This window comes from Leptidea sinapis, chromosome 42 (assembly GCF_905404315.1).
Source record: "Leptidea sinapis chromosome 42, ilLepSina1.1, whole genome shotgun sequence".
NCBI classification, from domain to species: Eukaryota; Metazoa; Arthropoda; class Insecta; order Lepidoptera; family Pieridae; genus Leptidea; species Leptidea sinapis.
In genome coordinates, this window is record NC_066306.1 from 2,928,056 (window position 1) to 2,954,060 (window position 26,005).

At 36.2% G+C, this 26,005-nt stretch overlaps 1 protein-coding gene across 2 annotated transcripts in view; it reads left to right on the plus strand.

The window, feature by feature from the left end:
- Positions 1 to 26,005, plus strand: part of LOC126976746 (solute carrier organic anion transporter family member 3A1) — a 105,880-nt gene that overhangs the window by 45,808 nt on the left and 34,067 nt on the right. For both annotated transcript variants that reach the window (XM_050825304.1, XM_050825305.1), the window contains 6 exons: positions 26 to 156; positions 6,255 to 6,407; positions 11,032 to 11,161; positions 11,997 to 12,213; positions 16,265 to 16,467; positions 21,816 to 21,957. In XM_050825304.1, coding sequence (XP_050681261.1) covers positions 86 to 156; positions 6,255 to 6,407; positions 11,032 to 11,161; positions 11,997 to 12,213; positions 16,265 to 16,467; positions 21,816 to 21,957 — 916 coding nt within the window. In that variant the 5' untranslated portion in view covers positions 26 to 85. The remainder of the gene's footprint in view (positions 1 to 25; positions 157 to 6,254; positions 6,408 to 11,031; positions 11,162 to 11,996; positions 12,214 to 16,264; positions 16,468 to 21,815; positions 21,958 to 26,005) is intronic.

Below are 26,005 nucleotides of genomic sequence, written 5' to 3' on the forward strand. Positions count from 1 at the left end.
ACAAAAAATATATTTATTCGCGCAGGTGGATGCAGACAAGTAGAGTGGTATGGGAGTGAGGTGAGGACACGAGTACACAGAAATCATGACCGAGGGAGAGAAGCAACATGGCGCAGGGGGAGCTAACGCCGCGCCGCAACACAGAAAGGGCCACAGGTATTATATATGTCCTCAAAAACCTATAATAAAATATAAATCACACGCTACCCGCAATGCCACACAAGTAATACATATAGACGCATTAAATATAATTAATACGTGGGCGGTGTTACTTATCGATACAGACCAACCTACTTAAGAACTCGTATGAATATATTATACTGGATACACAAATAAAATTTGAAAAACAAAATTTAATGAACGATGCGGGATTCGGGCTTAGTTGGTTAGAGCACCGGAACGGAACGCCGGAGGTCGCGGGTTCGAATCCCGCATCGTTCATAAAATTTTATTTGTGTATTAATCCTAGAAGTGAGGTTTATCACTTTAAAAACATAACATATAGTTTAGATTTACAAGAGCGACATCTCAAGTCAATTTCCTCATATGCAAATATTGTCGTTGAGCAGGTTATCAACTGTAAAGTAGATCCTGTAGATGAAGCCACAACCTGAGAGTTGTACAAAGCAAACAGAGTTTTATCACGAGGCGGTACTCGAACGGTTAGCTCAGTTGGTTAGAGCACCGGCACGGAACGCCGGAGGTCGTGTGTTCGAATCCCGCATCGTTCATAAAATTTTGTTTTTCAAATTTCATTTGTGTATTAATCCTAGAAGTGAGGTTTATCACTTTAAAAACATAACATATTATTATACTTAATATTATATAATATAACAAGAAGAAGAGCAACGATAAAATAATAGTATGAATGATGGATTCGTAAGCATCGTTAATATCTCCTCATAGACAATCCATCAATGAAGATATCTTCAGAACGACTTTATATGTGATCTTAGCCAAAGGTCATCTAGAACAAACATTACTTTGTAGAAAAAAATTACTTCGCAATATATTTGGCTAACAGCTGGTGTTCAATAAACAAATATCATTGGAATAAACCAACATTTGTAGAGAAACAATAAACAAGTATAAACAGTAAAGCTACGTACATGCCATTGATACTCAATTATAAATTTCTTCCTAAAGCATTTTAGAAAAAAAGACCAATTTACAAGGAGTAGCGATTCCCACTTTCACGTAATTTCTTAAAAAAAGCTTTTGTAAACTTCGTCCGCGTGTAAAAGTTACTTTGGGCAGCATTCTTTTTATTTTTTAAGATACTTTGCAAATAATACACATACAACTGTTGTGGTTAATAAAGTGTTACAAACGTTTTTTTTTTTTTCACATCGTTTGCTACTAACATAAATATGTTACGCTGATTTTCTTTTTCTAGTTGGTCCAGTCTATGTTTATACCAAATATAATCAAAATTGAATTCAAAGTTAGGCGTGAAATCATGGATTCTTTCGTCCCCCTCTTTCATCCCCACACAGATCGATATTCAAGAAACGCTAAAACAAATATTTATTTATTTCTTATCAAGTGCCTAAATACAATGTTTGATGGTATCATCTTTGATAGTGACGAACTTCCATTCAAACCTCCACCCACTATTTCAACCCCTCCAAGCCTCTTATTCGCGATAAAAGGTAGCCTAAGTACTTTACCAAGTTCTCGTCTATCTCTGTACTAAATTTAACCAAAATCGTTTCATTGGCTTAGGCGTGAAAGCGTAACAAACAAACTTACATTCACATTTATAATCTTAGTAATACTTATACTGTGTACTTCTTTATATTTTTTCATGCTGGCCATTTTGGAATTCGCTATCTTGTGTTTTATTATTTGTTTCTCTGTAACTATATTTCGTTTTATAAGATGCAGCCTGCTGACCTGTCTGATTACTGAGTATAGTCCGAAAACTTTGTGTGCGACAGTCCCAATGGATGACAGACGTAAGCGTGGAATGGGGTACAAAAGATATCAGCGGGTAGAGGGTGGTGTTGCGGGGAAAGGCGACGCGTGAGACAACAGTGAACAACCCCGCGGGACGGTCGCGCACGTAGTTGTCGGACTGTAGTCACTAACCCCCTTATTCATAATAGTCTGCTAACTTAAAGCATTGCTAATTCTAACTCTGTCTTCTTCTATTGACCTAAGTCAGAATGAGAAAAAACACTCCTTAGCGGCTGTTTAAACTTAGCGGACCATTATGAATAAGGGGATAACTCACTAGACGGACGAACAGACTGATGGAAATGCGGATAACAGAGTAGCATTCCAACGGGTTACTTTTCGGAACCCTAAAATTGAATAAGAATTAGTAAATATGTGTTCGATAAAAAAAGGTGTAAACATATTTTATAACATAGAATGATATACTAAATAATCTTTTGTAGATATATTTAATATTTTTTTCGAATTTACCAAGAGCTGTGTACACACAGATCGAGCACGGCCTGCTAGCGTTTTTCAAGTATTTTGATGTTATATCAGCATTCTTTATAGTGAACACCTTATCGTAGAATGTCGTGTATGTAAATTAAGATATCCATGTTAAATTGTGTCTGTCTGGTGAAATGGAGGAACTATATCTGTGCTATTTCTTCAGTAATTCGTTTCTCTATAATTGCGATTTAGGTATTATTATTACAGTGTCTAGACTAGCTTCTGCCCGCTTCTTCATCACTTCAAAATTTCTCAATTAATTATATTATACCCAATGTCCATTGATATAACCCTGACAACGCTTGCCTAAACGATGATCTGTTAAGTAATTAGGGCGAGAAAGCGTTACAAACGAAGTCATTTAAACAATTTCCCGTTTTCGTTTTGATTAGCCTAGCCGCTAAAAACCTTTATTCTCTATCGAATCTTCCTTCACATTGCCGTAGCAGATACTGTTCGTGCGTGCTCGCAACGCACCGGGTTCCACATGGCTCGGTTGGTGTGGACACGTCGTCATTAACTATTGTATGAGTCACATTGTTCACGTCTCCCATGAAAGGTTCTGAAGCGTTATCTGTTGTGAATCAGGCGATCGATAAATGTGATATCAGTCAATTTCCACCTAAAACATTAGCTGATGATAACGTTTGACAATGATAGCGACTCTTTACGACACATGGCCCACATCGCGCACCGAATCACAAGAGCGTGATATCAAACACACCTTAAACAACATAGCTTAGTCAACACGGTTATCTCCGACACCGAGTACACCATAGGAGCACGTCCCAGTTATTAACTCCGTTAAAAATGTGCGCACAGTTATAATCGCGGGGCTATTGTGTCTTGAGAAAGTGAAATCGCCAAAATGCTGATGACGTAGCGACGCTCACGAAATCTTTAGCCGTGTCGTGTCGCAAGCCGGCGCATGTTTTGTTGTTGTGTCGATCATCGTGTTTAGTTTTTTCTGATCGATATGTCGGACATAACAGCGGAACAGCTGAGATTGTTGTTGGAAAGGTACACGTGTTTTGAATTTTACTGTAAACTTCTTAATAAAGCGCCTTTGTATTAATAAACCCTCTGCAATACTTACTATAAAGCTATAAATAATGTCTGTAATTAATTAATAATACTAATATAAAAATGGTCTTTGTGTGAGGCTCAATCACGCCTTAACCACTGATCGTATCGACATGAAACTACCACCGTTTTATGCGAATTTTATCCTAGTTGGGTTATGTTATTTTTCGAATTCCGAAGCGAAAAGCGAAGCGGGCGGGAACGGCTAGTATTAATATATAAAAGTAAGGTGTAGCTGGTGAAGAGGTTACTGACAATTTACATCTTTTAGTCCTGCGGTGCTAGTCACGTAATTACTAAATCGGTGACGTTAAGTTCTGATCCTATCAACGTTTTGCTCTGGATTCGCATGATCTTATCATTTCCCTAGGACGTTAACTGAACCATAGCTGGAGGTCTACTCTTAAAACTGATTACGATACATTCGGAACGATCGATAATACTCTGAATATATCGCACCTACCCTACTCTAACAAATGTTCGAATTGCTTATCGCTTATCGTAACCATAGACTAATATTTTGATTTTTTTACGATGTTAGAATGAATGAATTATGTGCATACCTTGATAAATTAAATATTTTCTGTGCTATGTCTCTGTTAAGTGTCATAAGTCAAAACATAGTTAAGACGTTTAGGCGCGTTAAATTGTATAAGATAATTTCAACGATTGTCTTACGAATTTTCGATCAGATCACATGTCCTGACGCGAGTTTAACATTTTATACCCATCCCAAGAAAAGTGCTCAACGCCGCTAAAGAAGTTTACCCTTCATAAAACGCTAATCTAACGGACAGGCCAGAAGCGACTGATCCTAGGTGTAACGTTTACATATCATACACAATAGGTATCTTATCTTACTACTCTTAAATCTGACTCGCCTGTATATAGTTACTTGTTAAGCTGAAATTCCAATATTTTATCAAAACTCGATTGATCCTCAATTGTGACCCCCTCTCGTATTCTAGTAGTAACATGGTCATTATATCATATTTAATGTATAAATATGTTGTAATTATAAATGTCACCTCACTAAGGTTGCGTATCAACCACTGACCTGTATAAATACCACTGGACAGGTTGTTCCATGTGTTTGAAAGCAAATTTTTGTGCCTATTTGAAGCGCCACTCGCGAGCGTCCAGAGAATTAATTTTGAAGTATAACACAAATGGCTGCGAGAGAAACGTACAATACTGTAAAGTATTTTTGTATTTTGAATTAATTATGGTGGTTTTCGGTGTTATTTATACTTCAGGAATCAACGTAATAAAGTATTTTTTTTTGTAAATAGTTTCCCACCATCTATCGATGTTTGCTGAGGTTGTCTTCAATAGTTTTAGTTCCGCAGAGTCTCGCTTCATGGCCAACAGCGCCAAAATGTCGAATATCAAACAGGCACAAAAGCACTTTGACAGCCGCTAGTCCGGTTGTAAATAGTAGAGGTCAGTGGTTTCGACTCTATAGGATAAGTCTGTATTGTCTCTGTCTTGCTGTCAAGGTGTCTGAGAACAGTCGTTAATTATAGGCAATTACTAATTATAAAATAGTCTGAATATTATCAAACAAGTCTTTCATTTAATACAAAATGCAACGTAGGTGATTTAGAATTAATGAAATTTATTTTAATCCGTTGGAGACAAATACAGAAACAAAAGATTGAAATGCATATTCAAATTATAATGAACTAAAAGATAATTGCAATTGTTCCCTTGGAACGTCTCACTGAGAACATAGATTTTGAAGATAAAAAAGGTACATTTTATAATAAAAGTTAATTATTGTAGTAAAGGTAAATAAAACTAAGCTATATATCATTGAAAAACCTGAATATACAAAGCAAAAATAATACGATTTGAATTTAGATTATTTAAGATTAGAACCGAATATTTTTTTATGATTAGTTTCGTATTGCAGTTATTGTTCTCGTAAAGTAACATCAGTAAATATCGCCCGAAATAGCGCCTTCCGGTCGTTATCATCAAGGTGAAATTCGACGATATTTGAAAATCTAAATACTAACATATCGCACAGTTGGTACAACATTGCAGTTAAAGATATTTTTTTGTTTATATAAATTTGCAATAATACTACGTACGATGCGACCTATAATTAGCTAGATTTTTTTAAATTTATTCAGGCACAAAAAATATATTTTACAATTAACATACATACAACATAAACCCACTCGGTTTTTACCGTGTACTGCTATCGTCGAGTGTTTTAAACAATTAATTAAGAGAGAATTAAAAATATACTAAACTACACAATACTTTAAAACTAATTCCAATATAAGTTCATAAATATTTAATATATATTTCTCATTATATCTTTACAAATTTATCTTTAGCAGTGGGAGGCTCCTTTGCAGAGGATGCCGGCTAGATTATGGGTATCACAGCGCCGCCTATTTCAGCCGTGAAGCAGTAATGTGTAAATATTAATATTTAGGTCTGAAGGGCGCTAGTGAAATTACTGAGCAAAAGAAGTCTCTTTTGTCAATTGTTAAGTCTAACATCTTATGTCTCAAGGTGACGAGTCCAAATGTAGTGTCGCTCAGAATTTTTGGGTTTTCAAGAATCCTGAATGGCACGGCATATTAATTACCGTCAGCTGACCGTCCTGCTCGTCACGTCCCTTATTGTATTAAAAAAAATATATTACAAACAAACAAACAAGCCTAGTTCTATTATATATAAATGATATTATTATAATGTAACAGGAGGCAAGAGTCCATGTATGCCATGACTGGTCTGTACGCGGAGTCCGGGTGCGGAGAAGCCGGGGTACAGGACACCGCGGGGCCCAGCGCACATCCCACCAGAGAAACCATCAAGTGCCACAGCAGAAACCCCTCCGCTGGGATTATCGACAGGTATCTTCATATTATAACATTTACTATACTAATTATGTCAAACACTAGGCACTCTTGGTTCCTTAAATCACGCTACTAGGAAATTTATTGAATGAGGCGTTATTTTGCGGATATCCATAATTGTCTAAATGTTGTGAGTTTTGTTCGAGTGTTGATTCCGCTAAGGTTTGTCTTTAATCAATTAGACATGTGTATCGCCTCCACAGGAGGCATCCCCAGGAGTTGTTGAATCGCCAAGTTCTGGCACGAGACTCAATTTAATTAATTATTTATTAACTTTATGATTTTTTCTGTATCTTTTCAAATTTAGAACGCGTTTATTATTATAAAACTTTGATAATTTCCCGTTTATTCACAGGTTTTCTATTTGAGATTAAAATTTATTTACAAGATGTATTGAGGTGTTTTACGAAACAGAATCGCAATGGTTGCCTTGCATAAAGTGGGTGTGGAGTTGTCTGTCATTTCAAGACACTCCAAATTTGGTATCTGCCGCACGTTTGTGTAACGTGCTATCGATAGATATACCAATACTGTCGATAAACCATTATTGACCAGGATAGTCACGTACTGTGAGGACTAAGCACAGTTAAAGGCTAATTTCTGACCATATTTTGTGCAATCAAATGATCACATAATGAATCAGCACATAGTTCCATCCGCTCATTGCATGCGAATAATTGTTATTGAAGTCTGATGATAAACATTCATCTCCAACTTCGAGACTTAAAAAACAGTTTTAATCTTAGTTACCTTTTATGTAAATACAGTAGAGCAAGGGTAGGCAACAGGCGGACTGCGGTTCTTTTGCAGACCGCGATAGGTCGAAACTCGGACATTTGTTAAGTATTGTGAACCACGTACAAATTAATACGTAGATAAGGTATAGGTACTATACCTTTATTAATTGGAAAGCAAAAATGAACTATCCTTCAATTTAACCAGTCGATTTTTGCTCGACATACGTATGTGAATCATCTTTCAATATCAATTAATATCGTTCGAGATTCGTTCGTTCTGACGTCCGCCACATTAGAAGACACTTTTTTAATTTGCTGTTCTTCTTGAGAACCAAACAATAAAATCTCTTATATGTTTCATAGTAGACAGTTTGGCGTCCTGACTGTGTTGTGTTCATTGATGGTCACCCAAGTTATCTCTTATATGTTTCATAGTAGTCCGTTTGGCGTCATGACTGTGTTGTATTCATTGATGGTCACCCAAGTTATCTCTTATATGTTTCATAGTAGTCCGTTTGGCGTCATGACTGTGTTGTAATCAATGATGGTCATCCAAGTTATATCTTATATGTTTCATAGTAGTCCGTTTGGCGTCATGACTGTGTTGTGTTCATTTAAGGTCACCCAAGTTATCTCTTATATGTTTCATAGTAGTCCGTTTGGCGTCATGACTGTGTTGTGTTCATTGATGGTCACCCAAGTTATCTCTTATATGTTTCATAGTAGTCCGTTTGGCGTCATGACTGTGTTGTAATCAATGATGGTCATCCAAGTTATATCTTATATGTTTCATAGTAGTCCGTTTGGCGTCATGACTGTGTTGTGTTCATTTAAGGTCACCCAAGTTATCTCTTATATGTTTCATAGTAGGCCGTTTGGCGTCATGACTGTGTTGTGTTGATTGGTGGTCAGCCAAGTTATCTCTTATATGTTTCATAGTAGTCCGTTTGGCGTCATGACTGTGTTGTGTTCATTGATGGTCACCCAAGTTATCTCTTATATGTTTCATAGTAGTCCGTTTGGCGTCATGACTGTGTTGTAATCAATGATGGTCATCCAAGTTATATCTTATATGTTTCATAGTAGTCCGTTTGGCGTCATGACTGTGTTGTATTCATTGATGGTCACCCAAGTTATCTCTTATATGTTTCATAGTAGTCCGTTTGGCGTCATGACTGTGTTGTAATCAATGATGGTCATCCAAGTTATATCTTATATGTTTCATAGTAGTCCGTTTGGCGTCATGACTGTGTTGTGTTCATTTAAGGTCACCCAAGTTATCTCTTATATGTTTCATAGTAGGCCGTTTGGCGTCATGACTGTGTTGTGTTGATTGGTGGTCAGCCAAGTTATCTCTTATATGTTTCATAGTAGTCCGTTTGGCGTCATGACTGTGTTGTGTTCATTGATGGTCACCCAAGTTATCTCTTATATGTTTCATAGTAGTCCGTTTGGCGTCATGACTGTGTTGTAATCAATGATGGTCATCCAAGTTATATCTTATATGTTTCATAGTAGTCCGTTTGGCGTCATGACTGTGTTGTGTTCATTTAAGGTCACCCAAGTTATCTCTTATATGTTTCATAGTAGGCCGTTTGGCGTCATGACTGTGTTGTATTGATTGGTGGTCAGCCAAGTTATCTCTTATATGTTTCATAGTAGTCCGTTTGGCGTCATGACTGTGTTGTGTTCATTGATGGTCACCCAAGTTGTCTCTTATATGTTTCATAGTAGGCCGTTTGGCGTCATGACTGTGTTGTGTTCAATGATGGTCACCCAAGTTATCTCTTATATGTTTCATAGTAGTCCGTTTGGCGTCATGACTGTGTTGTGTTCATTGATGGTCACCCAAGTTATCTCTTATATGTTTCATAGTAGTCCGTTTGGCGTCATGACTGTGTTGTGATCAATGATGGTCACCCAAGTTATCTCTTATATGTTTCATAGTAGTCCGTTTGGCGTCATGACTGTATTGTGTTCATTGATGGTCACCCAAGTTATCTCTTATATGTTTCATAGTAGTCCGTTTGGCGTCATGACTGTGTTGTGTTCATTGATGGTCACCCAAGTTATCTCTTATATGTTTCATAGTAGTCCGTTTGGCGTCATGACTGTTGTGTTCATTGATGGTCACCCAAGTTATCTCTTATATGTTTCATAGTAGTCCGTTTGGCGTCATGACTGTGTTGTGTTCATTGATGGTCACCCAAGTTATCTCTTATATGTTTCATAGTAGTCCGTTTGGCGTCATGACTGTGTTGTGTTCATTGATGGTCACCCAAGTTATCTCTTATATGTTTCATAGTAGTCCGTTTGGCGTCATGACTGTGTTGTGATCAATGATGGTCACCCAAGTTATCTCTTATATGTTTCATAGTAGTCCGTTTGGCGTCATGACTGTGTTGTGTTCATTGATGGTCACCCAAGTTATCTCTTATAATATGTTTCATAGTAGTCCGTTTGGCGTCATGACTGTGTTGTGTTCATTGATGGTCACCCAAGTTATCTCTTATAATATGTTTCATAGTAGTCCGTTTGGCGTCATGACTGTGTTGTGTTGATTGATGGTCACCCAAGTTATCTCTTATATGTTTCATAGTAGTCCGTTTGGCGTCATGACTGTGTTGATGTTACCCACCTTCAAATGAACCTCGAAGTCGACGACAACAAACATGAAATATAACAACTTTCATTCGATTGACCTAGTTTCCAGGGATCATAATTAAGAAAGGCTATAAATTCATTGCATCCAAAAGCTTAAAGCGATTTGATACTTTATCTTAATGATGACCTTAAGCAGACCAATAAGCGATGTTTTCAACAATTATTATTAGTTCTCATTTTCTAATAATTGTTCTTTTTTTATAGAAGAAGAGGACAAATGAGCGTAGAGTCACCTAATGTCAACGAAACACCGCCTGGCGCCTACATTCTTGATGTAGGCGGCGGAAAATGTAAAATGTTACAAATGCTCATGAATTCACTAAGTTTCACAAAATCAATTGACACATGATTCGCATGAGGCATCTTCAGGAGCTGTTGATTCGCCAAACACTGGAATGAGATTCATATTAGCTACATGGAATTAAAACTAAAGATTATAATTTATATCATTTAAAAAAGCAATGGATTTGCACAAAATAACGCCCAATACTAGTAACAATAATCTAGTTTCTTCCACCTTCTAATTTCTATACGTGACCAAACCACCTCAACATTTTCTTTTCATTTACCGTTTTCTGGTTTTCGAAGACGAAGGTTTTCGACCAGTCTGTGTTGCCAGTGATGATTTACGATACGCAGACGTGGTCTGATGAGAAAGCTCATGATCTCTCAGAGGGCAATGGAGAGAGCTATGTTCGGAGATCAGAAATGAAGAGATCCGTAGGAGAAAGTCACTGGCATAGCGAAACTGAAGTGGCAGTGGGCAGGGCATATAGTTCGACGGACAGATGGCCGGTGGGGCAGTAGTCCTCGAATAGCGACCACGTACCGTAAGATGCAGTGTTGGTAGGCACAACACAAGATGGACCGACGATCTGGTTAAGTTCGCTGGAATACGTTGGATAAGGGCAGCGCAGGAGCGATCGTCGTGGACATCTTTGGGGGAGGGCTTTTTCCAGCAGTGGACGTCTTCCGACTGATGATGATTCTGGTTTCATTTTTGCACACTCCAAATTTTGCTTTTGTAATTTTTATGGTGATAGCACAACAGGCAATGAACATCAGCACACGCGTTATTTACTCCGAGAAGCGCACACCTGCGGACAACGGAATATGACTCCTTATGCCACCAGCGTTAGCAGCTAGCATTACATACATATTAAAATATTATGACTGTCAGTATGATAATTTTAACGTAATTATTATTCTTTTGTTTGCAGAGAAAAGGAACGGGAGAAAGAAAAGCCCCATCAAATATTCCCAGAAATATTAGACATTCCTCATGACTCACGCGACTGCGGTATCCTTTCATGGAGGCCACTGTTTATACAGAAATTCTCTAGCATAAAAGTAAGAAACTTTATTGTCAGATATTTTGACGTAATCACTTAAAGTATTTAACCTAATGGAGACTGTATATAGAAAAAGGGACACGTGTCTGTATAATGTGTCCGATAATGTAATCGGAAAGACATATTCACAATTGAGAATTATTAGAATTTTAGTCTCAGGAAGTTTAATGGTTTTCGTTCGCCATCCTCTACCATCACACTACATAAATACCACTGGACAGGGTGTTCCTTATGTTTGACAGCAAATTTTTTGCGCCTATTTGAAGCGCCACTTGCGAGCGTCCAGTGAACTAATTTTGACTTAAAATACAAATGGCTGTGAGTGAAGCGTACAATACTCTGAAATATTTTTGTATTTTGAATTAATTTCGGTCGGTTACCGTGTTATTTATACTTCAGGAATGAACGTAATAAAGTTTACAATTTTTTTTGTAAGTAAATAGTTTTCCTATCGATGTTTGTTAAGCAGAGGTTGTCATCACTAGTTTTAGTATCGCAGACTCTTGCTACATGGCCAACAGCGCCAAAATGGCGAATATCAAATAGGAACAAAAGCACTTTGAAAACCGCCAGTCCAGTGGTAAATAGTAGAGGTCAGTGTCTACCAGTTTCATTATACTAATCACTAGTATCCAATTGTGGAAACGTGAACAAAATATAATAATAATATTATTTTAGTAATATATTTTTTGCCTACATTTAAGCCTGTATTTAAGACGCGTTCTCAGAAGTATGTCAAGAGAAAAAAAAATCACCAATGGCGTCTCCACTTGGTTTATTACTCTAAGCGTTGTATTGTCCTCGGAGACGTAACATAAATTTCGTTTATACAGGTGTTCGTGTTTTTCCTTTCGTTCCTCGTAACGCTGCAGCAGGCTTTAAGCTCTGGCTACATCAACTCTGTGATCACAACGATTGAAAAACGCTTCGAAATACCCTCGAGCCTCTCCGGACTGATTGCGAGCAGCTATGAGATCGGAAACGTCATCACAGTTATATTCGTGTCATATTTGGGCAGTCGGAGACACATCCCTGTATGGATTGCCGTCGGTAAGATAATTTTTGTTTAATAAGGGGTATTAAAACACGAATGTGGGTTTAATATGGCTGATAATAGTAGATATCACATGAGAGTTTTAATACCAGATTATCAACAGTTGCATACAAAAGTTTATCTACACCCATAATATGAATCCTCTTTAAAAGGTTCTGAAACAGTTAGCTTACTGCTAACATTAAAAAAGCCAGTCATTGTAACCATAATATCATCCAAAGGAGTGTTATGAAAACGGATGATATGATGTTGTACTGAATTTCATAATAACACTCGTTTGGATGATGTATTGGTTATTAGGACATTGGGTGTTAATGTTGGTAATAAGCTAACAGTTTTAGAATCTTTAATAGAGGATTTAAAGCATGGGTGTAGATAAACAATTTTATAATAATACTTTTGTTATCAGCAATGTGTATATAATATGACGAGTTGGCCAAGGAAGCGATGTTTTATGACTCGAAGATAACAACAGACCGTTCAATGACAATGAATACTGTGATAAACCCTCCGCGAGACTTTTATTATTATTATTTGTATTACTCATGCTGGAAAACTAGTATCTTGGTGCTCGCTGTTGCGGTTGAAAAAGAGCCGTTTGCCCATATAATAATTACTAGCTGACCCGGCAAACGTTGTTTTGCCATATAAAGTATAATTCACGCGATAGTTTTATAAGTAATAAAATATTGCCTATATTATAGCCTGTACATCATTTTGTTCTATTGTTAATAGTTTTTGCAGCGCACGCAAAAATAGGTTTTCGATTTTACACCTTGTGTTACAAAACAGCAATTTTATTACGGATCCCTAATTTAAAAAAAAACCTATAGCCTTCCTCGATAAATGGACTACCCAACACTGAAAGAATCATTCAAATCGGACCAGTAGTACCAGAGATTAGCGCGTTCAAACAAACAAACAAACAAACAAACACTGCAGCTTTATAATATTAGTATAGATTACGCGTGAGTTTTTTCGTAAATGAAACTGTTGTTTGAGTACGAAAAGTTGACTTGGCACACGCAAATTTAGATAAAATTGCTAAAGTAAATAAAATAATAACAAAAAAAACGCAATTGAAATATCAAAACTGAACTGAGGTTGACGCGTCTGACAGTTTAAATTAACAATATACTGCCATTGAACCATTGAAAAAAATATCTTATCCAAACAATTTTTTATTTTCTAAAGTGATAACCCTCACTTCTGGGATTAATTACATTAGCTGTTTAGATTTGAAAGAGCGACTTTAAGTCAATTTCCTAATATGCAAATATTGGGGTTGAGCAGTTATGTATACGATTATCAACTGTAAAGTAGATCCTTAAGATGGAGCCACAGCCCTGAGAGTTGAACAAAACATACAAGATTTATTAACGATACGAACGGTTAGCTCAGTGTAAGTCCTCTCGCACGGAACGTGAGAGGTTGCGGGCTCGAGTCCCGCATCGATCATAAATTTTGTTTGCAAATTTGATTTGTGTCTATCACTTCAAAAACATAACAAATTGTTTAGATTTCCTAATATGCAAATATTGGGGTTGAGCAGGTTATCAACTGTAAAGTAGATCCTGTAGATGGAGCCACAACCCTGAGAGTTGAACAAGACATACAAGGTTTATCAACGATACGTCACAAAGGTGACTCAGTAGAGGAGCGTTCGCACGGAACGCGAGAGGTCGCAGGTTCGAGTCCCGCATCGTTCATAAATTTTGTTTTTAAATTTAATTTGTGTAATAAGTTATCTTTACCATCATTTTGTCTTTTTGCTACCAAAGTCAATCTTTTCATATGAGTAGACAAGTTAGTAATGATTGCTTAACTGTCCCAGCGGCTCCTTAATAGAGTTTCCTAAGAGATACTACGTAAGACTGTTGTTTTGAAATAGATAATTCCGTGAACTTTGTATCGAATTTCGTTGTCTTGTAGTTTCGTAAAAATTAAGCCAGTGATGCTAATTACGCGCCTGTTTCATTATAAACAATACTAAAAGTGCCTCGCGGTTGAATTTAAAAGAAGTCGCAGATATATAACTAATCGCACTTCAGATTTTTTAGTTTTAAATATTAAAATATATTTATTTACGTTATTAGAAGAAAAAACAATAACAGTTGTATACAGACATAAACTTGACTGAAGGTAACTATAATTTATTTTGTCAAAATTGATTTCTCTGTAATTATGTTGGTCAAAGCATTTCGATAGAAATGGCGGCTGAGATATGGATAAGAAACGGCTTTTTGGAGAAGAAATTGTATACAAATATCATTATTTAAGACAAGTTGAGTTTTGTATCGTAATGCTCGATATAAAACTCTTTCCATTTTAATGTTTTTGAATCCGAAAGTTCAAATTAAAATATTTTTACTCATAAAAGGATATGATATCACTTATTGAAAGTTAAAATCTACCACCCATTCGAAAAAGTATGTTTTTCACATCTGAGAAAAACAAAGATAATATAGTAAAATAAAACTTGTTATTTAAGGTCGCTCCATTCCCAATCTGTGGTATCATTACGAAAGTCATTTATGTTTAAACGTTTTTTACTGATCATTCAACTTTTTCTGGGAGATTGTCGTAAAAGTATATACATTGTCCCACAAAAGGCTTACTATCTCGACTTAGCCGAGTAGTAGGTTTTTAAAGTTTATGTCTGTTCCTGGTGTTAACATTATGATTGTGACAGTTTCTGGTAAATTCACCTATGTGCCATATTGAGAAGAAACAGACAAGATGTTTATTTCATTAAATTATGTTCTCAATGGCAGTAGACGCTTAAAAAAAACAACCAACTCTTCCGGTTCATTATATAGATTGTGTCAGAGTATTGATGGATCATGGATATTTCGATCGATAACATCGCGCGAGCGGCGAGCGAGCCGATGACGCTAGCCGGTGGGCTATACAGGATGGTTTTCTGTAAATGGCGGTGATGGCCAAGTCGGAAACTACGAGACTTAGAGGAAAGTCACCAAGGGAGTCATGCCCTCGATATAAAAGAAGACAGTAACTCCATACTTAGTTTTTTTTAATAGCTTGAACTTACGACGGAATTCGACTCGAATGATTTTTAAAAAAAAAAAAATACATTCTGTATTATTGGACCAATGCACTATGTTGCTGATAAGGATCAATCTTTGCAAAGAAATGTATTAGTAAAAATGAAAAGAAATACCAAAATTTTCTGTTTTATAATTTAATCACGGAAGAAAACTCACACTTTTTGTTAGAAATCTTTCTTTTTTTGGTGTTATTCTATCAAGGATAAATCCTTTCATGGTATCAAATGCAGTAAGGTCATAAGAGAGACGTATAGACTTGGAGTCAACGGAAACTATTTTGAGCAAGTTATTAGTTAGGTAAAAGTGAAATATGAAAAGCAATTTGTAAAATGTTTCAATTTGCTTTCATTTTTAGTGATACATTTCTTTGCAATGTTTGATATTTATCAACAATCAGCATGGGTTCAATAATACAGGCTGTATTTTTTTTTGATGTATCATTCGGGTCGATTTCCGTCAAAAGTTCAAGAAATTAAAAAAATAAATAAAAATGCAGTTATTGTTTTCGTTTAAATCGAGGGCAGGACTTCTTTCATGACCTTTCTTTAAGGATCGTAATTTCCGATTTGGCCATCACCATTCTCAAAAAATCATAAAAAAATAAGGACTCCGTGTCACCTTACATAACAGTGAAGCACCAAAATAAGCCGGTTAACGTGTAAATACATAGCCCCACGCACACACTTACACTAAACAAGCCTATCGGCCGCCATTATGAGATTTGCCATCGTCTGTGACAGATAAGTTTGCGTCGCAATAAAATATTTTAAAAAAACCGTCGTGCGTTGTGCTAAGTGTAAAAATAATAGTATAAAAGTATTTGTGGATATATGGTTATTTAAGGGAGAAAAAATTGTGTAACTGCTATACCCCGTATCCACACTAGCATAAAGGTGCTTCACTTGCTAATATCACGGCGCGGAGTCCTTCTTTTTCTACTAGTCCGTGCCTGTATACAACAAAACGCGGCTTGTTCCAGGTGCTGTCATTATGGGCATCGGCTCGTTAGTGTTTGTCGTGCCGCATTTTATTGCGGAGGCCAACAGCGTGCTGCAGACGAACAACAAGACGGACGATAACATCTGCCGGTTGCCGCGAGCTCTCGAACAAGACATGGGGGGACTTAGCAGACTCTCGCAGGGACTCCCGCCAGCCAACTTGAGGCCCGATAATTGTATCAAGGTGAGAAGCTGTACTATTCGCTTGACTATTACATTTTATTAATCGTAAGTCTTCGGTTAAGCTAACAGCAGAAATGTTGTACCATCGACAAAATTGATTCATACATAATAGACATAAAAGGCTTTTATTTTCTCAAATTGATTCCTTTAGAATTCTTTTAAATGTCATTTCTAATATACTAGACACTACTACCGCTTCGGAAATAAATGGCGCTCTGAGAGAGAAGAAATGGCGCCTTTGCACCGGATGCCGGCTAAATTATGGGTACCACAACGGCGCCTATTTCTGCCGTGAAGCAGTAATTTGTAAGCATAACTGTGTTTGGGTCTGATGGGCGCCGTAGCTAGTGAAATTACTGGGCAAATGAGACTTAACATCTAATGTCTCAAGGTGACTCAAGCTGACAGAATTATTGGGCTTTTCAAGAATCCTAAGCGGCACTGCATTTTAATGGACAGGGCGTATTAAATACCGTCTGCTGAATGTCCTGCTCGTCTCTTCCTTATTTTCATCAAAAAAAAATATTTGAAAATCATAAAAACAGTTCGGTTTATTAAATATTTGCACGAAAAAGATTGTATGACAATTGGTGCACTGTCAGTGTGTAATAAAATGATAACAGTTGCTTAGGAAATGTATGAAAAGGCATAAAAGGCATTTATTTTCTCAAAATTGATTCCTTTAGAATTCTTTTTGATGCCATTTCTTATACTACTAGATACTACTACCGCTTACTACTAGATACTACTACTCTCAGAGTGCCATTTGTTTCCGAATGGCGCTCTGAGAGAGAAGAAGCGGCGCAAGAAACTCTCCCAGCATTCTTTTTTTTGCGCTCTTTTCAATAAAAATATACAATATTGTACAGTTGCTATAAAATAATCACAATCTAGTCCCAGGCTGTCCGATCATTTAGATATTCAGCAGTGGAGTAATAGGATTTACGACAGAGCCATTTTTTTATAAAACATTTAAATTTATTTATAGATAATGCCTGAACTGTGGCTGGGACTTTATTGTAGAAGTGTATACATTTACCCTTAAAGCTATTATGTATCTTATGAAGCCTACTAGAATTAGTTACAAGCAATCCCTTATTTCTAGTGTTATAATAATGAAAATCTCTATTAAGAGCAAAAAGGTGACGATTTTTGTGAACATATATTAAATTTTCATAAATGTACTGACAATAAACAGTCATAATATTTATTTCTTTAAATTTTTCTTTGAGAGACTGTCTATAACCAAGCTGATATATAGCACGAACAGCTCTCTTTTGCAGAGCAAACACTATATCAATGTCAGCAGCATGACCCCATAGTAATATACCGTACGTCATGATGCTGTGAAAATAACTAAAGTACACTAATCTAGCAGTCGCAACATTCGTGTACTCTCTAATCTTTCTAACTGCATATGCCGCAGAGCTGAGTCTATCTGCTAGATGGGTAATATGTGGACCCCACTGAAGCTTTTTATCTAACGTGATACCCAGGAAGACCGTAGTGTCCACAAGTTCCAATCTCTGGTCATTTATAAGTACGTTGGTTTGTACCTCCGCTGTGTTTGGTGTAATGAACCGTAAACACTTTGGTTTTTTACTGTTTAAGTGCAGATTATTCGTCTCAAACCAACGCACTATCTTTGAGAGTGCATTGCTTACCTCGTCATCAATATCCGCACGTCGCTTCACTTTAAAAATAAGTGAAGTATCATCAGCAAACAATAGAATCTCATGGCTATCATCTACCACAAACGGAAGATCGTTAATATATATAATAAACAAGAAAGGACCGAGAATAGAACCCTGTGGAACACCTATTCGCACAGGTTTACCCGAAGACCGTTTGCCATTTACATCGACTATCTGAACTCTTTCGCTTAAATATGATTTTAACAGATTTAGGGCTCTATTTTTCACTCCATAATGCTTTAGTTTTAGGAGTAAAGTTTCATTGTGGACGCAGTCAAATGCTTTTGACAAATCACAAAAAATGCCCAATGCATCCTGTGACTCTTCCCAGGCGTCAAAGATGTGCTCAATGAGTCTAATACCCGCATTAATTGTTGATAAACCCCTAGTGAAACCAAACTGATTTTTGTTCATTAATTTACAAAAATGCATTTGTAGCTGTTGAAGCAAAAGTTTTTCAAAAATTTTACTAAAAACAGGCAGCACTGAAATAGGTCTGAAATTAGCAGGGTCAAAAGAACTGCCCGATTTAAACAAAGGTATAACTTTGCTGTATTTCATGAGGTCAGGGAACACACCCTCATCTATGCATTCATTAAATATTATTGCTAATTCAGGTGCTATAATGTCAAGTATGTATTTAATAATATTAGTCGAATGGCCCCATAGGTCTTTTGTATTTTTTAGGTTAATTAATTTGAAGATTTTTATTATATCGCTACCTGTAACATACTTAAATTTCAAGTCAGTAGAAGATACTGGTACGTGTAATTTAAGCATATCATATGCTGCTTTTGGCGAAGAGTTAAGGTATTTGGTCGTGACAATCGGGATTTCGGAGAAGTATTTATCAAATTCTTTTGCAATTTCTATTTCCGAATTTATAACGCGATTATTAATATTTAAACAGATAGAGGTGTTACGGCAATTCGATCTACCAGTTTCATTGTTAATTACACTCCAAGTCGCTTTTACTTTATTATTACTGTTTTTAATTTTATCTGCAATGAAACGTGTTTTCGCTTCATGACAAACTATTTTAAAGAGCTTGGAGTATTTTTTTACATATATTTTAAATTCTTCACTATTATTGTAATGTTTCTCATAATAAAGGTCATACAAGCGTTTACGACTTTTGTGGATACCCATTGTTGCCCAATCATTAAAACTATGTTTGTTGTTTACTGTCACCGTTACTGGAGTAAAAATCCTGTCAAATGCCTCACAGAAGGAATTGAAGACTAAGTTATAGTGAAAATTAGCAGTTTCACCACAGTGTAAAAATGGTATCGTATTTACCAAATTATTTCTAAACCTCTCATGACGGCTACCCGTAACTGGTATAATCGTCACCTTTTTTGGTCTGACATTGTCCAATCTTGTATTTACTAATGTTCTACTATGTTCAAGCTAATTCCGACTTACTTGTTTACTATGACAGTAGGAAAATGAAATTAAGGTGGGTCACGATTCAATTTTGTTGATAGCACATACGTACATACGCAAATATATTTTATATTGAAAGTTAGTACCTAGTAATAAAACAAAATGGCTGTTTAGTGCGATGTGAAGTTTTTTTTTAATGTGACTACAAATGATCGTTCGGGGCCACTTCATGGTTAATGATCACTGCCGCCTACAACACTAGAGGTAGAGTAACAATTTTTGAACTGGAATGCTTAGGGACCTTGGTCACGTCGACGACAATTTTTTGAGTAGATTGACAGCTCAAAACTTTTTGTGTACAAAAGAGGCGATGGTTGCAGCTAGGGTTGGCAACTTTTATTAGAAAAAAGAGTATCATTTATTTTATATTTTTAAACATAATATAATTATAAAAATAAAATGGTTTTGCTTAATATTACTGGCACTATCACTATAGTAAACATTGTGTAAAAAAGTCTTTACTTGCCGGTACGAGGGAGAAAAGTGGCCGATTCTGTCCTGGCAAGACGACTTTTGTCCCTCGTACTAGGGACTAAAAGCGAGATTTTTACCTGGAGATGGGAAAAAAAATCGTATACGGACAACGTGGGATAAGTAGGGCATTGCCACCCGCGATTGTCTAAATATTTCGCGGGTAAGAATGACCTACTTTTCTCCCTAGGTTCGTAATATACTATTTATCATACTGTATTAGTGTTATAGATTATAGAATACGCCTACATGATATAGAGTACAATACTCTATTTTAGAGTACGGTTGGCAACCCTGATTGCCGCAGTTAAACAAAAGGAAATATGTCAGCCGTCAGGAGACCGAAAATAATACTGTTAAAGAAGTATGAAATATGGTGTCCCTGTTTTTGGAAATATTGGATTGACAAATCTACATGGATTGGAACTTACAAAGAGCCTAAAGCCTTTATGGATTTTGAAGAGATGGAAAGAAGAAAAATAAAACTTGGCTCCGGCCTTTACATTTTAAAATTATATATATTCAAAATAAAAAAGACAAGGCTTTATGGCTTAGTTCCCTTGCCTGCCCGCAGCCCTAACATTCTACTAATCTTAAAGGAATTGAGGCATACAATGTGAATGAAGTTCACGTAATATAATATAATTTACAGTTCGTGTATTTTATGTTAATTAGTGTAACAATATGGAAATGTTCAAGTTATTGCCGATAACATTAAGAGACTGCAACTGGAACGCGAGTGTGTGGCGCGAATGCATCTTGAACATTGTTTGAATGTCATAAACCGTAACGTTATAATAAGTTTTGACGCAAATAACAACTACAAAAAGAAATTACTAGCAAACACTTTATTTATAATATAAAAAAATTACATAGACTCTAACTAAACTAATTATTCTGATCAGAACTACATGAAACTAGGAAATTTAAAAAAAAATACATTTAATTTCAGATGTGAACAAATAAAGTATTTGGCAAACATTGCCAAGTACTGTTTTTTATATAACAATAAGGGATGAGACTAGCAGGACATTCAGCTGATGGTGATTGATACGCCCTGCCCATTATAAAACAGTATCAGTATAGCCGCTCAGGATTCTTGAAAGACCCAAAAAGCGGTACTACAATTATTGCGTTCGAGCTCGTGGGCTTGAGACATGAGATATTAAGTCTCATTTGAGTTCTCAACTGTCCGTATCTTCTATGCAGTGTGTACATGTAATATTGGTCTGAACATAAACACTTTGTTTTCGGGTTTCTACTTTTCATTATATATACATATACTAGGCAATGACCGAAGACAGACAGCCCCAATCAAAACAAGATTTCAACGAAAATAAACAACCAGTGGGAAGCTTCTTTGCACAGGATGCCGGCAAGATTATGGATACCACAACGGCGCCTATTTCTGCCGTGAAGCAGTAATGTGTAAACATTACTGTATTTCGGTCTGAAGGGCGCGGCATCTAGTGAAATTACTGGGTAAATGAGCCTTGTCTTCTTATGTCTCAAGGTGACGAGCGCATTTGTAGTACCGGTCAGTATTTTTGAGGTTTTTCAAGAATCCTGAGCGGCACTGCATTGAAATGGGCAGGGTATATCAATTAACATCACCCGAACGTCCCGCTCGTCTCGTCCCTTATTTTCATGAAAAAAAAACCAGTTAATGGTTAATGGTTCAAATTTAGTTATTAAGTTATTCAGCCTGCGTGTACAATGCCTGTTTTTCCTTTGCCAGAGCACTCCGAGCACATTTGTTCCTGTGATGGTGTTCATAGTGGCTCAAGTGTTGCTCGGCTGCGGAGGGTCTCCCCTACTCACTCTCGGCACCACCTACGTCGACGACCACGTGCGACCCGAGTCCTCCAGCATGTATATCGGTAAGATTTATATATATTTATATGTTATAATGTATATATGTTATTTAATGCACAGAACTTAAATTAGGTTATAATAATACTATCGTAGAACTTACTTCTAATAATGGATTTACAATAATTATAACTAGACGTGGTATTTGTGTGTGTGTGTGGTTATATTCTTATACATCGCGTGCGCGGCGAAATCTATTTGATTATAGAATAAAATAATGTAGGTACCTACTACGATTTTGCAGAGCTCATCATTATTTTCAAAAAGTGTCGCAACAGCATATGTCATAAGTGTTCTTTTTTTTATGGAAATGAGGCCAAAGAGCGTACGGGTCACCTGGTGTTAAGTGATCACCGCAACACCAGAAGTATCACAGGAGTGTTGTCGGCCTTTAAGAAAGGTGTACGCGCTTTTTTTTGAAGGTACCTATGTCGTATCGACCTGGAAACACCGCACAAGGAAGCTCATTCCACAGCTTTGTAGTACGTGGAAGAAAGTCAAAGAAAATTGAAATGCCTCAACTACGTGCTCAGTCCAGTATCAGTTGGTATATTATAATTACATTGCTATACATAAATACTTGTAATACACGACTCGGATATAAACATCTATATTTATCATATAAATGTTTGTTTCTACCGGGACTCGATCCCGGGACTACTAAGGGGGAAATTGGGGTATTGAATTATGTATTGCATGTTATATATTATACAAGCTGACCCAGCAAACGTTGTATTGCCGATATTAAAATTCTCTCAGACACTCAAAATTTCATGAGAATCGGTCAAGCCGTTTCGAAGGAGTTTAACTACAAACACCGCGACATGAGAATTATATATATTAGATGTCAGTTTATAATAGAAAGAACTATTCACTGTTCACTATCGGAATTTTCTATCCAAATTTTGTCAATTATTATTTATAATTAAATTATAACTAATGTCGCGTTGGTATATGTATATATATATATGAAATAATATTAATACACTTTTTACACAAATTATCTTGTCCCCAAATTAGGCATATAGCCTGTGTAATGGGTTACAAGACAATGATATATTTAATACAATATACTTACTTAAACATACATACATATAAACATCCATGACTCGGAAACAAAACATCTATATTCATCATAATATAAATGCTTGCACCGATCGGGATTCGAACCCGGGACCTCTAGCTTAGTATGTAGGATCGCCAACCACTCGGCTATACAAGCCGTCAAATATTAACATATATTTATATTAACATTTTGGACCTCTCTGATTAGAACTAGATAGTAAGACTCTAATTTTAATTGGATCTCATAAAACCTGTATATCTCGTGTGTATCAACAACTTCTTGCGAGATAAACAACCGTACATTACGGTTATGAGCTCCATGTTAATACTTACCCCCTTATTCATAATGGCCCGGTAACTTAAAACAGCCGCTAAGGAGTGTTTTTTCTCATTCTGACTTAGGTGAATAGAAGAAGACAGAGTGAGAATTAGCAATGCTTTAAGTTAGCAGACTATTATGAATAAGGGGGTTAATATATTGCGAATGGAAAAACAGGTGTATGTGATTAGTAGAACGGCGGGTTATTATGTATGCTTTTAAAATGGATTTAAAATGAAATTTTGCTAATGATTGAATCTCACCAGTGGGAGGCTCCTTTGCACAGGATGCCGGCTAGATTATGGGTAACGGTGCCTATTTCTGCCGTGAAGCAGTAATGTGTATACGCATTATTGTATTTCGGTCTGAAGGGCGCCGTAGCTAGTGAGGTTACGGGGCAAATGAGACTTAACATCTTATGTCTCAAGGTGACGAGCGCAATTGTAGTGCCGCTCAGAACTTTTGTGTTTTTCAACAATCCTGAGCGGCACTGCATTTTTATAGGCAGGGCGTATCAATTAACACCACTTGTACGTCCTACTCAACTCGTGAATGATTATCATGAAACAATTTCACTTTTTTTTACCGAATATACTATTCACTAATATTAGGTGATTTTTGAGACACAAATAATCTCTCCACAACGTCAAAATAACGTTACTAGACAAGAATTTAGTTTACGTGCTTCAGGAGGTAAGTAGGTTTTGTCCTGTACCATAAAAGGCATAAAAGTCATTTATTTTCTCAAAATTGATACCTTTAGAATAATTTTTGATGTCATTTCTCTGTGCTCTGAGAGATAAGAAGCGGCGCAAAAAATCTCACAGCATTCTTTTTTTTGCGCTCTTTTTAATGAAATATATATATTTTTATTAAAAAGAGCGCAAAAAAAAGAATGCTGGGAGAGTTTCTTGCGCCGCTTCTTCTCTCTCAGAGCGCCATTTGTTTCCGAAGCGGTAGTAGTATCTAGTAGTATAAGAAATGACATCAAAAAGAATTCTAAAGGAATCAATTTTGAGAAAATAAATGCCTTTTTTTTTATACAATATTGTACTGTCATTGCTATTGCTATAAAATAATCATCATCTAGTCCCAGGCTGTCGGATCGCTTATAAATTCAGCTGTGGAGTAGTAAGATTTACGACAGAGCCATTTTGAAGTAAAACATTTAAATGTGTTTAAAGATAATGCCTGAACAGTGACTGGGACTTTATTATTAAAGTGTATACATTTACCCTTTAAGGTATTATGTATATTATCCAGCAGACTCCTAATACCTTTATCACAGCCTATAACTATATTGTTTTATTGTCCTCTGGAACTAATTATGTAATAATTTGTAGAAGAACAGTTATTCATGCAACTGTTGTGTAATAAGGGGTATTAAAACACGAATGTGTGTTTATCATAATGATAATAGTATCACATGAGTGTTTTAACATCTCATTATCAACAGTTGCATGCAAGACTTTATCTACACCCAAAATATGAATCCTCTAAAAGATTCTGAAACAGTTAGCTTAGACAGCCAGTCCTAGTAGTAACCTAATATCATCCATCACTGATTATATACAAATAAAGTAAGTATTAATGAAAGAATTATTTATTTTAGTAGTAATTTACATTTTGTATAGTGCAATAATTAAAATTCACTTGAATATTATGTTCTTTTGGAAATTAATCGTTCATTTTTTGTAATCAAAACAATAAAAATATCGAAGAAAAATTGCGGGGATTCAAATAACCTACTATTTTTTACGGCGCGCGACGTTCTGGTCTTGTGGAACGCGCGTAAACCAAAATGTTCTTTTTTTGAAATTCATACAGATGCCACGCATCCGGCAATAAAAATGTGGCTGTCTGTTTAAACTCTCTGAGCATGAAGGGATTGAAAAAAAAATTGGAGTGTTGTTATGAAATTCAGTACAACATTACAACACTCTTTTGGATGATGTAATGGTTATTAGAACATTGGGTGTTTTAATGTTGGCAATAAGCTAACTGTTCCAGAATCTTTAATAGAGGATTTAAAGCATGGGTGTAGATAAAACATTATTACAACATACTTTTACTTTTATTGATTAGGTTTCCACCAAATACTTTAAAAATAATTATAAGAAATCTCTGTCTGTACTCTGCCAAAGATGTATCATACAGTGCTGGTCTGTTTTCTATTTCTTGTATTAACATCGATACACGTCAATCACTAGCAAGTAGCAACTGCAAACTACAGACTAAGTTGTGCGTCGTCTGCGTTAGCGCGTGTAGTCGCGAACGTTTTATTATGTTTTTGGCGCACTTTTTGTGCGGCGCGGTCTTTCAGATTTACGAGATTTTTTTTGTGTGTCAGACTTTTTGCGCGTCGTCTGTGTTACTGCATATAATTCTATATGTTTTATTATCACAGGCTAAAACGTGGGTCACGGATAGTCTGTCGTCTGCGATAGGCCTTATGCGTCTCTAACGACATCGGCCTTTCCAAACCAAAACACAACATGCGCAAAGTTGTTCGGGAACGTACAGCGTCGGGTCAACAGTCTATAATATATTGTTAGTTTTACTACTGCTATAATATGCGAATGAATATACAGTGTGTTTTTTTTAAGTGGGACAGTATGGCGAAATCCTACAGTATAAAAGATACAGGGAAACTGTCTTAGGAAACATTAGGT